The sequence below is a fragment of the Capra hircus genome, chromosome 15, assembly GCF_001704415.2.
Source record: "Capra hircus breed San Clemente chromosome 15, ASM170441v1, whole genome shotgun sequence".
Lineage (NCBI taxonomy): Eukaryota > Metazoa > Chordata > Mammalia > Artiodactyla > Bovidae > Capra > Capra hircus.
In genome coordinates, this window is record NC_030822.1 from 66,650,455 (window position 1) to 66,668,272 (window position 17,818).

At 43.5% G+C, this 17,818-nt stretch overlaps 1 protein-coding gene across 2 annotated transcripts in view; it reads left to right on the plus strand.

The window, feature by feature from the left end:
• The window catches only part of AMOTL1 (angiomotin like 1), a 202,163-nt gene that overhangs the window by 28,857 nt on the left and 155,488 nt on the right, over positions 1 to 17,818 (plus strand). For both annotated transcript variants that reach the window (XM_018059853.1, XM_018059852.1), the window contains one exon: positions 7,462 to 7,596. In XM_018059853.1, the coding sequence (XP_017915342.1) occupies positions 7,512 to 7,596 (85 nt within the window). In that variant the 5' untranslated portion in view covers positions 7,462 to 7,511. The remainder of the gene's footprint in view (positions 1 to 7,461; positions 7,597 to 17,818) is intronic.

The following is a 17,818-nucleotide window of genomic DNA, read 5'->3' on the forward strand; positions in this document are numbered from 1 at the left end:
TTGTTCTATAGTAATATGCTAAGATATTTATCTCCCCCTCAAGGTTGAAAACTTCCTGAAGGAAAGGCAAGATTTATCCTTTTCTATCCCAACCACTTAGCACAATGACTAGTATATAGGAGACATCAAGTAAGTATTTATCAAATGAATGAACAAGTTCATTCATGAAGTTTATTTTATATACTGATATCTCTAGCTAGACACACATACACACATATGTGTGTGTGTGTGTATATATATATATATATATATATATATATATCTTGATTTATTGTGCAAGTTATCAGCAAGTGGAGGGTGTTCAAATTCTTCACGGGTTCCATGGCTGCTTGAATGCCTGAATGATGGAATATTCCATACGAATCTCCAAACATGGCACTTCTAATTATTTCATCACTTCTCTACAAAATGGAGCTCTGTTATGCTAGCTAAGGCAGAATCAAAGTTGGGACAGGGTTTTTATGAATTTGTATTTCTAGATTAAACCCCCCACCACCAGAAAAGACCCTGGAGGTATTGGTTAGAGGTCTAGGTGTGACTTGGCTGCATTCAGTGGGCAGGAGTCTCCTGCGGATGATCAGAAGTAGCTTCATCCAGCCTTGGGAAGGGAAGCAGGTAGGTGTACAATAGGCAGAGGCATGCTGGGTGGAGGAGCAGGGATGTACACTGAAGTGGGAGCATAAGTGGGAGAATCTCAGCCAGTTAGACCAGATGAGAAGGTAAGAATACAGCCAGGAAGCAGAGGCAGATAGGGTGTGATTTTTAGGTGGAGAAATTACCAGAGAAGCAGAGGAGGTAGCTGAGGTTGCAAAGGGAATCCTTGCTAAAAGGACATGTTAAAATGAGGCATGCAGTATCATGCATCGAACCTGGACTGGCGATTCGTTTCATGGAGCTGGTGCCCTGGGATGACCCAGAGGGATGGTACGGGGAGGGAGGTGGAAGAGGGGTTCAGGATGGGGAGCATGTGTATACCCGTGGTGGATTCATGTTGATGTATGGCAAAATCAATACAATATTGTAAAGTAATTAGCCTCCAATTAAAATAAATAAATTTATATTAAAAAAATGAGGCACGCTTGCACCAAACACCACCATTCAGTCATATATTCATTCATTCAACAAACAAATAATCAGTGCTTGTGAAACCCCTGTATCAATGCTAGGGATACAAATAGAATCTCTGCTCTTATGTGCATAAACTTGAACTAAACTCTACATACATATTAATAGATAATTACAGTGCAGTGTGATACCACTGTAATGAAGCAAGCACAGGGCAGTCTGGGAGACAAGGAACCAAATACAAGATGAAATGTGAAGGATAAATTGCAAGGTGAGGAAGGAGGAGCACTCTTGCTTCAGCTCCAGGAATAGCTGAATATCCAAAAATCCAAGAAGGGAGCTAATTCAGGGGTTGCAAATACTTTGCAATAGTTGGCCCTTATATGCCATGTTAAGTGGTCCAGACTTTCTCCTGGGAATAATGAATCATTAGAATATTTTGATCAAGGAGGGGACACGATCAAATCTGTGTTCTAAAAATATTACAGCAAAGTGTGGAGAAAGGGTTGGAGGAAAGAAAGACCAGGGACCCACTGAAGTCACCACAGTGTCTCAGTAAGAAGGGATGGTGGCTGCAGTAAGGCTGAGGCAATGAAAGCAGAGGGTAGCAATTGCAATCTTGAGATATTTAGATGTTACACTGGACAAAGTTTGGTGATTGATCAGATGTGAGATGCAATCAACTAATCAAGGATGACCAGGGAATTCCCTGGTTGTCCAGTGATTAAGACTTGGTGCTTTCATTGCCAGTACCCAGGTTCAATCCCTGCTTGGGAATTAAGATCCCTCAGGCAGCTGGGGAGGTGGCTTGCTCTAGAGGCAGCTCCAAAAAGAATTCTGGTGGTTGGAGAACCTGAGCCCTAAACTCAAGTCCAAAGATCCATTTGGCTTCACACCCTCTCTTAGGGTAGATAGGTTGCCTTTGGGAGCTTAATAGGATATAGTATCTGACTAGGGTCCTTACCTACACTGGCCATTATCATTTATTCATTCGTTCAATGCTTTTGAACTGTGGTGTTGGAAGACTCTTGAGAGTCCCTTAGACTGCAAAGAAATCTAATCAGTCAATCCTAAAGGAGATCAGTCCTGAATATTCATTGAAAGAACTGATGCTGAAGCTGAAACTCCAATACTTTGGCCATCTGATGTGAAGAACTGATTCATTGGAAAAGATCCTGATGCTGGGAAAGATTGAAGGCAGGAGGAGAAGGGGATGACAGAGGATGAGATGGTTGGATGGCATCACCGACTCAATGGACATGACTTTGAGTAAACTCCGGGAGTTGATTATGGACAGGGAAGCCCGTCATGCAGTAGTCCATGGGGTCGCAAGAGTTGGACACGACTGAGGGACTGAACTGAACTGAATCATCCAGTATTTATTAAATATCAATATTAAGCTCAAAGTACTCCAGTATTCCATAGATCCCAGTGTCCAACTCTGCTCAGTTCTTTCTGTCTCTCTCCCCATTTTTTGCTATTTATTATTTTAATTTTTTAAGATTTATTGAGGTATAATTGACAAATAATATTGGAAGACATTTAAAGTGTACATCATGATGATTTGAGATGTATATATATACACACACACATTGTGAAATGATTCTCCCATCTAGTAAACACAATCTTATTTTTTCTCTCAGTGAGAACATTAAATTCAACTCTTTCAAACAATTTCAGTTATACAATAGTGTTATCAGTTATAGTCACAATGTTATACAATTAGATCCTTAGAACTTGTTCAACATATAATTGAAAGTTCTACCCTTTATACCAACCTTTTCCTATTTCCCCTGCCACCCTGCCCTTGGCAACTGTTTTTTATACTCTGTTTCTATGAGTTCTTTCTTTTCTTCAGATTTTACATGTACATGATACCATGCACTATTTGTCTTTCTCAGTCTGGTTTATTTCACCAGCACAATGCCCTCCAGGTCCATCCATGTTGTTGCAAATGGCAAGATTCCCTTCTTTCTTATGGCTGAATAATGTGTGTGTGTGTGTGTGTGTGTGTGTGTGTGTGTGCGCGCGCACGCGCGCACACTAAGTCTCTTCAGTCGTGTCCGACTCTGTGCAACCCTATGGACTGTCGCCCGCCAGGCTCCTCTGTCCATGGGGATTCTCCAGGCAAGAATACTGGAGTGGGTTGCCATGTTCTCCTCCAAGGGATCTTCCTGACCCAGGAACTGAACCTGGGTCTCCTGCAATGCAGGTGGATTCTTTACCGCTGAGCCACCAGGGAAGCCCCAGCTGAATAATATTTAATTGTATGTATCTTCCACATCTATTTGTCCACTGACAAGACACGTAGGTTGTTTCCATATCTTGGCTATTGTGAATAATGCATTAGTGAACATGGGAGTACAGATATCTCTTCGGAAAAAAAGAGCTTCTCAAAGTCAGAATTACAACAGTAAGTTCCCAGTACTTTCCCACTCATGCCCTTTACTCTGCCTTATCATATGTATTATTGTTTGAGCTGCTATGTGCTGTTTTACAGAAAACTTTCTTCACTTCTTATTCCTATGCTTGCTTTTTTTTTTTTTTTTTTTGCCTTTTAGTTTCTTTTACATGGACTTGGTCCTTGATAGAATTTTGACTTGGCTACAGAGTAAACATTTTATAGAAAACTCTGGATAAGTTTTCTTATATGGCTAGAAGCTAGGAAAATATCCACTAGCCTCCAGAGTTTTGTGAGCAACTCTGTGACTGGCGTGATGGTGTTAGACTTTCAGGAACGGATGCAACTGATCAGTCTTCCTTGAAATATTTGTGTTTGATGCAATTTAATTTCACATTTTGTGCTTAAATTTCCCAAGTTGAGGTGTGACATTCAAGCATCAGAAAAACCAGCAGGGCTTTCAAGTTGAAGTTAATAAAACACTCAACATGAACCTGTGTAGTTCAGATTAATAAAATAAAATGTATGGGTGTGAGAGCCTAACCTCCCTCATCCAGAAGATAACACCTTACAAATCTCTTTCTTGGGGTCCAGTGGGTTTCATCCCCCCGCCTTCTTGGTGGCTCAGATGGTGAAGAATCTGTCTGCAATGTGGGAGATCCAGGTTCAATCCCTGGGTTAGGAAGATCCCCTGGAGAAGGGAAGTGGGTGTCTAGGCCATTGGACCAAGAGAGATGAAGAATCTACTTTGAAAACCCTTCTCCAATGATTCAGTAAAGTTCCATCTTTGTCAAACAAAGTTATTATAATCTCCAACTCACTTCTCAAGATTAATAAAATGATTTTGAATGAACAATATATGACAAATACATGTTGCTTTTAAATGATGTAATATTATTATTAATGTTATTTTACAATTGGTAAAGATATAAGACTTTGAATATTTAGCTTATTTGATTAAATGATGATACCTGTATGACCTGCAGCCATGAAATTAAAAAGTACTTTCTCCTTGGAAAGAAAACTACAACAAAACTAGACAGTGTATTAAAGCAGAAACATCAGTTTACTGACAAAGGTACATATCGTCAAAGCTACGGTTTTTCCGGTAGTCATGAATGGATGTGAGAGTTGGACCATAAAGAAGGCCAAGTGCCAAAGAATTGATGCTTTCAAACTGGTGCTGGAGAAGACTCTTGAGAGTCCTTTGGACTACAAGGAGATCAAACCAATAGATCCTAAAGGAAATCAGTCCTGAATATTTATTGGAAGGACTGAGGCTGAAGCTGAAACGCCAGTACTTAGCCACCTGATGTGAAGAGCCTACTGATTAGAAGAGACCCTGATGCTGGGACAGATTGAAGGCAAAAGGAGAAGGGGGTGACAGAAGATGAGATGGTTGGATGGCATCACCAACTCAGTGGACATGAGTTTGAGCAAACACTGGGAGATAGTGAAGGACAGGGGAGCCTGCATGCTGCAGTCCATGGGATTGCAAAGAGTTGGATATAACTTAGTGATTGAACAAGAAACTGGTATGATCATGGCCCAGGATTGAATTTCTGTTCCAAACATGTTTTTAGTTTTGCACAGAGCACCCATCTTGTTCCAAAGGCAGACTACCTCTAGTCTCATCAGCCACCTCTCTCACATGCTGAGGCTGAAGTCTCAAATTTGCTAGTGGACAAATAACACAGCTTTCTCAGCCTACTAACGTGATTGGATAGGTGACCTTTGTATGTAAAAGCATAGTGTTATAGACTTCACAAACCTTTGACATCATCTAGTCCTAATTCCTTCATTTGCAGTTGAGGAAATTAAACCTCAAGAGTATAAATGGATTTTCCCAAAGTCACCCAGTTAGTACCAGCATTAGCATTAAAATCTGAGTCTAATGACAAATCCAGTGTTGTCCCTATGGTATTAGGCTATACCCATTCTGGTCTAGAATTCCCCTCTAAAATTTTGGGGTGCTTGGATTGAACACAAACCCCTAGTGAGCCAGGACCCAGTTAAGTGCATCTTTGGTGCCTCCTGGTATTCGACTAGAGATTTGTGGATGTTTGTTGCAACTCTCCAAGAGTACCACCCTTCTCTAGGCAGACAGCCAAAACCCATCACATCAGTCTGCCTTGTCCACAGACAGACTGGCAGTGCAGGAACTGCAGGGCAACTCTGAGCAGCATTCTTGAGACTGAAGGAAGCCAGCTGCTCTGATTGCAGCTGGTGATCACCAGGGCCCATCCTAATGAGGCTGACAGGGTTTCTGCCCTGGAGAATGTCTCATTGGCTGCATTCACAGATTAGGTCCATCAGTCACCTTCAATTATTCAGTCGTGTTCTTTGGAGGACCTGCAATGCAGAGCATTATAAAGTCTCTTTGTAATGTAGGGAGAAGTTTGGCTGTGAGTTGAAATCTTCCCAGATACAGTTTACTGGAAGGGATTCCCAGGCTGGACTTCTTGGAGACAGCCAGTGAAGTGACCTTTTTATGAAAACTAGAGCCCTCATGACATGGACATTCTATCATGGTTTTCAAGAGAAAGTGGAAAATGCATGGTCCTTCTCAGCCCTCGGATTTTCTTTCAAAATAATATTTATTATATATTTTTTCAGATTATAAAAGTAATGCTTGTCTCTTATGGAAAATGCAGAAGATTACAAAGAAAATGAGAAGTACTCATATTTCCAATATGATGGGATTTACCTCCAAAGTTTAGTTCAGATTTTCCAGTCTGTTTTTTAGTCACATATAGAAGTATATATTTAGTTTTTTTTAATGAAACTCTTATCCTACCCTGAAGTTCTAGGATTCTATAAAACATGCAGAACTAAATACAGTAAGTTTCTTGCTCAAAGCCTTGAATGTGATTGTTGTTCCACAAACATGCTAAATGAATGAAACGGGGAACCATGATTTTTTGACTCGATTAGACTTGTTGAAGATCTCACACTCAGACTATGCCTGAATCTTTTAATTTTTATGTTTTATTGAAGTACAGGTGGCTCAGATGGTAAAGAATCTGCCTGCAATGCAGGAGATCTGGGTTCAATCTCTGGGTTGGGAAGATCCCCAGGAGAAGGGAATGGCAACCCATCCCAGTGTTCTTGCCTGGAAAATCCCATAGACAGAGGAGCCTGGCAGGCTACAGTCCATGGGGTCACAAAATGTCAGACATGACTGAGCAACTAACACGCACACATGCACGTGCGCACACACACATAGTTGATTTACAATGTTGTGTGAATTCCTGCTGTACCGCAAAGTGACTCAGTTACATACACACACACACATACATATATTCTTTTTATATTATTTCCCGCTATGGTTTATCCCAGGTCACTGAATATAGTTCCCTGTGTTATGCGTTAGGACCTTGTTGTTTATCTGTTTTGTTCTATATGTAACAGTTGGCATCTACGAGCTCCACTCTCAGTCCATCCCCCACGACCCTCCTTCCCTGTTGGCAGCTACAAGTCTGTTCTCTATGTCTGTTTCAGCTTCATCGATACCTTCAATTGTGTCATATTTTAGATTGCTCATACATGTGATATCATATAACATTTGTCTTTCTCTCCCTGACATACTTCATTTGGTATAAGAATCTCTAATTGCATCCCTGTTGTTGCAAATGGCATTTTTCATTCTCTTTTATGCTTGAGTAATATTCCGTTGTATATATGTACCATTTCTTCTCTATCAATTCATTTGTCAATGGACACTTAGGTTGCTTCCATGTCTTGGGTATTGTAAATAGAGCTGCTATGAACCTAGGAGTGTGTATATCTTTTAGAATTCAGAGTTTTCTTCTGGATAGATGCCCAGAAGTGGGATTGTCTTGGCTATTGTGAATACCTGAATCTTGACAACAATCTTCACGTGCTAAAGAAACATAATAAACTAGAAATTGACTGCTTCCCTTCAAGAGTATGTTCCCCCCTCAGCAGAGTATCAGTAGTCAATTATCTCCATTTTTTCATGCTCATTATTTCAGGAGATTCCGTTTGATGAGAGAGCTGCACATACAAGAGACTTGCGGGAAGCATGGACCTTAGTGAAACATGGCCTTTGGAGGAAGGAACCTGGCTGTCTCACGCTGGAGTTCATCATTTTGCCAACACCAGAGGGGGTATGGCTGCTTTTGCTGTCCCAGATACACGCGGTCCTCTTCAACTCATGCACCCACTGGGTCAACCCAGCTGTACACACTACGTGCCCAGTGCTATCTGCCTTTTCAAAACCAGCTGGGTGGAGAGGCGAAGGCATGGACTTTGGAGTCAGACAGACCCAGGTTCAGATACGGAATTTTCTCTTTATACACTATGGGGCCTTAAGAAACTCTATTGTTTCCTCAGCCTTAACATGAAAGTAAGAAATCCTACTTGGAGGCTAGTGATGAGCACCATTAAATAATGTAAGCTGTCATTGACTGAGCCCTTACCCTAGCTGGGTGGGAAGCCGGTCACATAGCTTTGAGCACCCAACATCCAGGCGCTATTTTCTTGCCTGTCTCCCATCTCTTCCCTCTCATCTCTCCACAGCCATGCAAAGATTAATACTGGGGATAATGCAACCGGTATAACCGGCGTAGATTTCCTTCTGTGTCCACATCCTAGCATCTGATTAATGCAACTCAGTGTTAAGTCTGGAATGTTGTTACTGTCCTGGCATGGAGCATACAGGTGTCAAAACCATACCCCTGACACAGACAAGTGGTCCTCTGTCAGGTCCAAGGTCTGCCCCATTGCCCGTCCCCCAGATCTAATGGGGATCCACTTTGGTAGGAGCTAATCTGTGGATGAGAAAATAGAGGCCACTGAAGTTAATGCAGTCACATGATCTTTTTAGAAATGGTATGCCTCTCATTTGCTGTTATTTATTCATTCACTCAATTAATAATGAGCAGCTACTACGTGCCAAGCACTGGGAATATAAAAAAGAGATTAAGATAGACACAGAGATCACCAGACTACACTCCCTACAGTGCCCCATCTCTAAAATGCAGTAACTTAGATAGCAATAAACACTTACTTAGTTTTTGCACTGCATCAGGGTACATTTTCCAACCAAGACGACTACACACAATGGGAGTTTCCCCAGAGGGAAGCTTTAGGTTCTGAGAGAAGAAACTTGGATGCAGTCCAGACAAAAACCAATCTCTGTTCACTCCTACGCCCTGTCACATTGCCACCTGAGCCACTTTTTAGAGGTTCTTAGGCCATGTCTCCTCACAGCCCAGGGCACAAAGTTGGACCTCCTCAGCTCCACACACAGCCTGCCTTTCCTGGTCTGACCTCTGCCTGCCTCTCTAGACTCACCTCCTGCTGCTCCTCACTAAACACGAAGCCCTTCCTCGTCACCGTATCTACCTCCCCATGCAGCCTTGAGTACCGCATGCCCTCACACACCTGTGAGCCTCTGCAAAGACTGTCATTAGTGTGTGCCTTCTCCCTGGCCAGGTCCTGCTCATCTCTGAAGCTCCAGCTTCAGTCATCTCTTCTGGAATCTCTTTACCCGTCCACCCCCATCCTCATCTGAACGAGCTGCCATGTTACAGAGTTGCTATGTTGTATTGTCACTGTCTGCATCCTAGATGACCTGTGAGCCTCTCAGGGGCAGACGTCTTATTTTATTTGCCTTTGCCTCCCTTTCACAAGCAGCCTGGCGAATATCTGATACGTATTTGGTGGCTGGCTGGCCAGGTGGCTTGATGAATGAATGGATGTATGAATGAATGATGGCGGAGACCAGGTCCTCTGCATATTTCTGTGGTCACTGAGAATGTTTTTGAACTGTGGCAGCCCAATGCATTGCACAACTGCTTCTGGCATCACTTCACCTTGCTTTTGGCACACCTAGAGCATTTTGCTCAGTGACCCCAGGCTTGTTCATCAAAGCTGGATGGCATAAGAAAGAATTAAGTATGGTTTGTCTGCATCATCCATCATGGAAGTTTAGAGCAGAAAGAAGCCTCAGGGGTCACTGTGACAAAGGGGTGGCTGGAAATTCTACCGTGAGCAGTTCCAAGCATTACCACACATCTCCTTGAGTTCACCACATTATGTATCTACAGTCTTTGGAGATACAGCTGGCTTGTAGGAAGGGGACCCAGGCCGGTGTCTAGATCTGCCTGATGGAGAGGCACTTTGGGTAAGTGATGAGCCTCTGGAGCTGATGGAAAAGCTTGGCTCAGATGGGCAGCAGATACCATGTTATCTGGCCCCAGTTCAGACAGTCCGTCTGTGATGTTGGAGGTGTCCAAGACAGAGTTTGGCTGTATTGTCCTGTGCGGGTGAAGCACCCTCACAAGGAAGCGGTATGCTGAAATGTGAAAGTTCTTGTGGGCGGCTGGATTAGGGTGGTTCTCAGGCTGGATTAAGCTGGGCTTCCCTGGTAGCTCAGTCAGTAAAGAATCTGCCTGCAGTGCAGGAGACCAGTGTTCTATCCCTGGATTGGGAAGATCTCCTGGAAAAGGAAATGGCAATCCACTTAAGTACTCTTGCCTGGAAAATCCTATCGATAGAGGAACCTGGTGGGCTACAGTCCATGGCATCTCGAGTTGGACATGACTTAACAACTAAACCACCACCACCACCAGAGGTCTAGGTCAAGGTTCAGGGAAAGGATGCAGGTCCTGAGAGGACTAGGTAGGGTGGTAAAATGGAAATATGGTGAAATGTTGAAACGAGGTGAGGAAACACACTCAGAAACAAACAGACTTGCACGGTGGGAGACTTCTGTGCCAGACTTAAGTCAGAACTGGATGAATTACAAAAGAATATTTGTAATCCCTCATTAGATAGATACCTTACACTGGATGTGATGCTACACCCTTTTTTAGTATAAAGACCATCACTATTCACTCTCACAACAACCTTATTCTCCTTTTATGAATGAAAAAAATTGAGCCTGAAGATGCTGGGAAACTTGCTCACGGTCACGGGCAATGTGGGGATTTGAACGGAGGTCTGCCTAACGCTTAGCCCTGCCAACTTATTGCCTGACAATTCACCCTCCAAAACTAGGTACTCTGCCTTCTCAATTAGAAGCTCTGGGGGCCCAGTTACAGACCTTTTTTTTTTTTTTTTTGCTGCTTATTTTGTTGACACGGTAGAAAAGAACACTAGCTCTAACAAGGCCAGAAAACCGACAGTGCTGCCGCAATGTGTGGATTACCATCCAAGAGCCACCGACGGCCACCTCAGCTAATACATTGCCAAGGCCTTGATCCACCTGCTTTGGACCATCCTCCCTCCACCCTTTACCCCACGTCCCCCATCTCCCAACACTGGCTGGTGCCAGCTGCTCCATCTCGGAGGCTCAGTGTGGGCCAGTGGGGTTTACATTTCTAGTGAGCTACCAGAGAAAGTCCTGAAAGTGTCCAGGCCTTGAGATCTTATTCTTGGCTTCACCGAGTCGTTTGAGAACCGTGTTATCTGCCAGGGAGGCTCAGTTATCCTGGTGAGTCATGAGCCTGGAGGCAAGGCCAGTTCCATGCAACATCTGGGCCTCTCAGCTACCATGAGGGTGGGTCAACCTCCTGGAAAGCTGGCTGGGAAGAGCCCAGGATGTCTGGGGGAGATACAGAATTTCTCCAGGAAAGTCCCTCTGCCACTCCCAATGCCTACACTCTTAAAATCCCCTCAAGGGCCTGGGCCAGTGGTTACGCAAATTTATTTTAAAGGCCTGGAACACATTTTCCAAATGAAATCAAATGCAGAGCCTGACACACAAAATAGAAGGGGGCCAGAGCCCTGGTTCTGACCGCTGTGCTGTAGGCGCCTCTGATTCGCCAGCTGCCCCATCAGACATGTGGGGATTTGGCACAGGAGGGGAGGCTTCCTCAGACCTTCACAGTGAATCCATAAAACACATCTTCCTATAATACATGTGTTCACTCAGCTGTTTGGGAACCCTGCTGTCATTCACTATTCCCAGGGGACCCAACCTGCTTAAACTTATCATCAGGGAAGAGGCAGGAAGTGCGGGGAACATAACCTGGCAGCCCGAGCCAGGTGTGTCTAGAAATTCATTGGCGCTGTTTCTCCATTCTGGTTATAAAAACAGGAAGGGGCGGACTTCCCTCCTGCACGAAGGAAGGACATTTTTCCGAGTGCGGTCTGAGTGCCAAGCACTGCTGTAGACATTATTTCATTTTGTTCACATCCTCACTGAAATCTCTTTGAGCAGTTACTATTAACCCCATTTTGCGGATGAGGAAACTGAGGTGTGTGAAGACACAAATATGAAGTCCAGCTTGCACAGCAAACGACAGTAGAGCTCACAGTCACACTTAGGTCTTTGTTCTCCACGGCTCTGCTCCATCCAGTTCACTTCCCTGTCAGTTTCAAGGGGGCAGTGCCACGTGTCTAGGAAGCTTGATCCTTTGAGTCTATTTCTTAAAAAAAAAAAAAAAAAAAAATTATTTGCTTACTTTTGCTGTGTTCAATCCTTGTTGCTGTGTGCGGGCTTTCTGTAGCTGCAGTAAGCAGGGACTACTCTCCAGCAGCAGTCTGTGACCTTCTCATTGCTCTGGCTTCTCTTGTTGCAAAGCACGAGCTCTAGGACACGTGGGTTCAGTAGCTGTGGCCCACCAGCTTAGTCGCCCTGTAGCACGCGGCGTCTTCCTGGATGAAGATGGAATCCCCTCCAATGATTCAGGAACCCCCTGAAATGATTAATTTCAATAAGCACTGCTCTGACTTAGACGACCTGAAGGTAGCACTCCACGAAACATGTCCAGGAAGATTCTGCATGCTTTCTCTAGTTTGGGTGAGTGGGGCTACTTTCTAATGGCAGGGTGAGGGCTTCTCACTATGGTGGCTTGGGTACATGGGCTTAGCTGTCCCGCAGCATGTGGAATCTTCCGAGATCAGGGATTGAACTCATGCCTCCTGCATTGGCAGCTGGATTCCTAACTGCTGGGCCACCAAGGAAGTCCTATTTCTTTTTTAAAAAAAATTATTTTATTTTATAAAATAAAATTGGATATAGTTGAGCTTTGTGTCTGTTTCTCCTGCATACAGGCTGGTAAAAAGATTGATACAACATAATCTGTCATCCCTGGTCTCCTATTGGCATTTGTTTTAACAAGTTTCATAAATGTCAGTTTTTGTTTTTGTTTTTTTTACAGAGGAGATCATAGGCTAGGTAGGTCTGGAGACTTGTCAAAGATTTAGTGGCAAAACTAAGGCGAGAACTCAGGCTTCTACTTCTCCTTTCAGCACCTACATTGCTAAGACCATAGTTTGTTGGAAAAACCATTTTAATGTGAAACAAAGAGAGGCTTTTGTGCACCAGGTAGACTCTATTTGCAATGTCTGAAAGAAGTGATTCCCTCTAAGGCCTCAGTCCAAAATGGGAGATGAGGACAGGCTCTGCATGTCAGCAGAAACTCACATCCATTCTATGGACCTCTCATAATAGTTTAGTTATAGATTTCAATGACACCGAATGTTTTTACCTTTCGTCTTAACCCAAGGTATTTTGTCTGATTTCACTCAATAGATCCAGCTGAATGCAAGCTGAAAGTGTATGATTTTCTTCTGCAGGGACCTTTTTCTGTGTGTATTTTTGGAATGGTTTATTCTGAGTCATGGCCGCATATACCTTCTAGTCGCTTCTTGGCTCAGCCAGAGTTCATTTCCTTTGATATGATGCTGAGTGAAGAGTCTTTTAAATCTTCACCTCTATTCCATAGTTGGTAACAGGGGGTGTTACCTAGGGGTGGGAGGTGGGCTGGATGGATCCCAGTTCATATACTTCATAAAACACTTTGCTGTTGTTAGTAGCATCTATTGCATTGGTATTTGAATTGTTCAGAGAACATACTTAGCATTTTTACCAAAATGAATCCTTGTCCTCCTGTCAGACTTAGTACCGTATCATCTCTTGGCTTGTACTGTTTCTGTAAGAAGAATGATTTTTTTTTCTTTTCAAGTGACATATAGTGACATATAGGTGGCACTAGTGGTTAAAAAAAAAACAAACCCGCCTACCCATGCAAGAGACATGAGACATGGGTTTGATCCCTGGGTGGGAAAGAGTCCCTGGAGGAGGGCATGGCAACCCACTCCAGCATTCTTGCCCGGAGAATCCCATGGACAGAGGAGCCTGGTGGATTACAGTCCATAGGGTCTCAGAGTCGGACACGACTGAAGCAACTTAGCATGCAGGTACCCACAATTCTTCCGTTAGGGCCATTTCTTTCTTCTGGACAGTATCAAACACTTAAAGCATTCTCTGAGGCTTGATTTTCATTTAAAGCGAACAAAGCAACTCTGTTTTCTTTCTGCCTTTCATCAAGGATTATTAAAAAAAAAAAAAAGTGGGGTTGTGCTTAAAGAAAAGAATATTAAACCCTAGGAGAAGAGAGATGTCCTTTGGGCCATTTCATCCCTGGAGCTAATGCTGAGACCAATTAAATGAAAATTTTCTTTGATGAAGCCCTATGGGTGGGCGCATATGTGTCCCTGCTGTCCTCTGTCTGCTTGTCCTAAGAGGATGCACTCAGAGACGGGATAACAGCAGAGAGTCAGACTGGCCCGGGCAGCCACAGCCTATCTCTTCTCTCCTAAATCAGTCTCGCCCTCGCTCCCCAGGGTGGGGAGGGGAGGAGAAGCTTCGCATCTCCACTCCCTTCTGCCATTAACTAGCAGAGAGCCTACAGGAGACAGAAGGCTACCCACAGAGAAGATGAGCAAAGGGCAACATCAGGGAGAAGAGGGAGGCAGAGGGAAGGTTTAGCTCTCTCCTCCTTGTCTTTCATGCTTGAAATCGGTGACCTCCCAGGGGTAGGGATCGGAAGGCTGTGCACAGATGCTAGCCTGTGGCTACCATCCTAACTTACTACGGAATCCATGCAGCTTTTTCTTGCAAAGGGAATTGATAGCATACCTTGGCCGAAAAATAACCTTTTCCCTGTGTGGCATTTTTTTTTCTTTTTAACTTTTTGTTTTTAAGTTTTTGGCGGCATCACAGGGCATGTGGGATCTTAGTTCCCCGACCAGGGATCAAACTTGCATCCCCTATATTGGAAGCATGGCGTCTTAACCACTGAAACACCAGGGAAGTCCTTGCTAGGGTGGCATTTAGACCTCTCATCCATCTCTTGGGGGAAGAAGTCACCTCCTGTATGAGGCCCGTCTCCTCCTTTTCTCCATTGACCAAGGGGCCTGCGGTATCAAAGCAGCCCATCTAGGCTGGCCCTCCCTGTGGCCTCTTCTCTAAGCAGCGCTGCAGCAAGGCAGGCCCTGGCCCCATCGCAGCAGAGGCCAGCCAGGGGCTGATGGCATCCCCAGCCTCCTGGGGGCAGGGGCTGGTACACAGCTGCCGTCCTGCCCACCATGCAGGATATTAGTGATGGCTGCTTTGCTAGAAACACTTCCAAAAGCATTTTCCAGTGCTTTTAGTTTTAGAAAAATGGATCAAAGAATTCCTTTGATTTTAGCATTATGTTCCATGTTGCCACGTGAGCACAGCTCCTGGGTGGAGGGATGAGAGCTCTGCTTAGTGAGTTTCCAGGATAACTGAAATAGAACCCTTTAAATGCCTACATACTGTTCAAGATTTTACTGTTCTGTACATAACAGTTGATAAGACTTTTTTCCAAAGATTTGTTTATACACTTTCTTGCCCTACTACTAAACAGAAAATAGTCATACCTCAGTTTATGATTAAGGTTGGACCAAGATCTCATTTAGAGATGCAGTGTGTCTTTCATTTAGAAGCCATCATAGGATACCTAACTTGTTTCAATAATTCATAAACATGTTTGAATGTGCCTAAAAAGCAATCTCGATGAGCACACAAGAAGCTGTGGATGGTATTTCAGTTTGTGGATGGAAACTGAGAAAGGAGGACTTCCATTTTTGCAGTTTATACCCATGGGGAATAAATATCTTTTTCTTTCCCCTTGAATACATATTATTTGCTTATAAAATAAAATTATTTGCTTATAAATAAAATTAATTTAAAACATTTAAAGTTTGATGTATTCTTAACTTTATATATACAAAGAAATATTAAAGCTAGGGGTTGGGTTCCCAGGTTAGCTCTCAAAAGTCTGCTCACCTCATGTAGAGGATAATAGTAAGAGTGGAGATTAGCCATCAGCCCTTTGTTGTACTCTGCTTCTGTGGAAAACCTGAGTCCCAGAAATAATTCACCCTGAGCCCCAGAAATATTTCCTTCTTGCTGCTTTCTCTCCATATGTCCCACTTTCTAATAAATGCTGCCCCAGAAATAAGATCAGAGATTACGTCCCTGTCTTTAGAGGCCATAGCAGCAGGAAGCCCACTCTCCTTCTGTGGTGGTTGGGTTGCTAAGTCATGTGTGACTCTTGAGACCCCATGGTCTGTAGCCCGCCAGGATCTTCTGTCCATGGGGTTTCCCAGGCAAGAATACTGGAGTGGGTTGCCATTTTCTTCTCCAGGGGATCATCCCAACCCAGGAATCGAAGCCGGGTCTCCTGCCTTGCAGGCGGATTCTTTACCGACTGAACTACAAGGGAAGCCCCAGTAGGAGAGTCAAAAAAAAGGGACTCCAGCATGCCCAAGCCTTCTGTGTGGGAGAGAAAGGAACATTCCTTCCTCAGCATCCACAGTGTCCAGCACTGTGCTTGGTCTGTTTCACACTTGACCTGCTCAGCTTCTCCCAGCAATACGGTATTAAGTATTATCGTCAGGAAACTGAAGCTCTGGGAGATCTAGTAACAACCCTGTGATTTCTCCCCTAATAATTTGACAGAACTGAGATTCCAACCTATAATATTGTGTACTCTCTTTTATAACTTCCCAGCAGAACAATTTCTTTTTATATTGGAGTATAATTGCTTTGGGCTTCCCTTGTGGCTCAGCTGGTAAAGAATCCACCTGCAATGTGGGAGACCTGAGTTCGATCCCCGAATTGGGAAGATTCTCTGGAAAAAGGAATGGCTACCCACTCCAGTTTTCTGGCCTGGACAATTCCATGGACTCTATAGTCCATGGGGTTGCAAAGAGTCAGACACAACTGAGAGACTTTCACCTTCACTTCACATAATTGCTTTACAATGTTATGTTAGTTTCTGCTGTACAACAAAGGGACTCAGCTATATGTATACATACATCCCCTCCCTCCTGAGCCTCTTCCCTTCATCCCACCCCTCTAGGTCATCACAGAGCACCGATCTGAGCTCCCTGTGTTATACAGCAGCTTCCCACGAGCTGTCTGTTTACACATGATAGTGCATATGTCAACGCTACTCTCCCAGTTTGCCTCACCCTCCCCTTCCCCCCGCTACGTCCACGTGATCGTTCTCAACATCTGCATCTCTATTTGTGTCCTGCAAATTGAATAGTACCTGTCATGTGGAGTAAAGTAAGTCAGAAAATCAAATATTGTATATTAATGCATATATATGAATCCAGAAAAATGGAACTGATTAACTTATTTGCAGAACCGTTTCTTTATAAGAGATCTATAAGAATCCAGTTTGAGATATTGCCTAAGGTTAGGAAGGACTTCTGAACCTATTGGAAAGTGAGCAACATGAGGACAGGAACCCATTCTGACCACTATTGTATCTGCCTTGCCTCGCAGATGCATTGCCTACCATCCTGGCAGCATGGTGTGTATGCTTAGTTGCTCAGTCGTATCTGACTCTTTGCAACCCCATGGATGGTAGCCTGCCAGGCTCCTCTGTCCATGGGAATTCTCCAGGCAAGAATACTGGAGTGGGTTGCCATTCCCTTCACTAGGGGATCTTCCTGACCCAGGGATGGAATCTAGGTCTCCTGCATTGCAGGCGGATTCTTTACCATTTGAACCACCAGAGAAGCATGATACTTCCCCATAAATATTGTTTAACTAACAGGAAATGTTATTGTTTGCTCTGCTTTGCTTCCTAAGATAGAAAATTGGAATCATATATTTTAGAAAAATTGTCAACAACAAATATTAAAACAAGAAAAATATTTTTTCATTAACTTTCAACTGATTAGGAAATTTAAATAACTGAAGGGCTGCAAGAAAAGTTCTTAGCTTATGAGTCATCCATTTATAGGGAACAAATTGAAAGGGAGTCCATTGTGAGTTAGAACAATCTGGCAGGCTCCAGAACCTAATCACCTGGTAGAATATTTGTAATGCTCTTCCTATGGGGAATGGCTGATCCTAATCCCACATAACCGACTTTCAAGGAAACTCTTAGAAAGCAAACTAAGAGGTGGGACCATGTACATTTCTTTTAATTGGAAGCATAATCTGTGGTTAGTGATTCCTTTCAGTAACTCGAAGTCGTTAAAGAAGAGAAAAGAGCCTCATTTTCCTCAGTTGTGAAAGAGCATACCATCTAATAATAATTAACATGT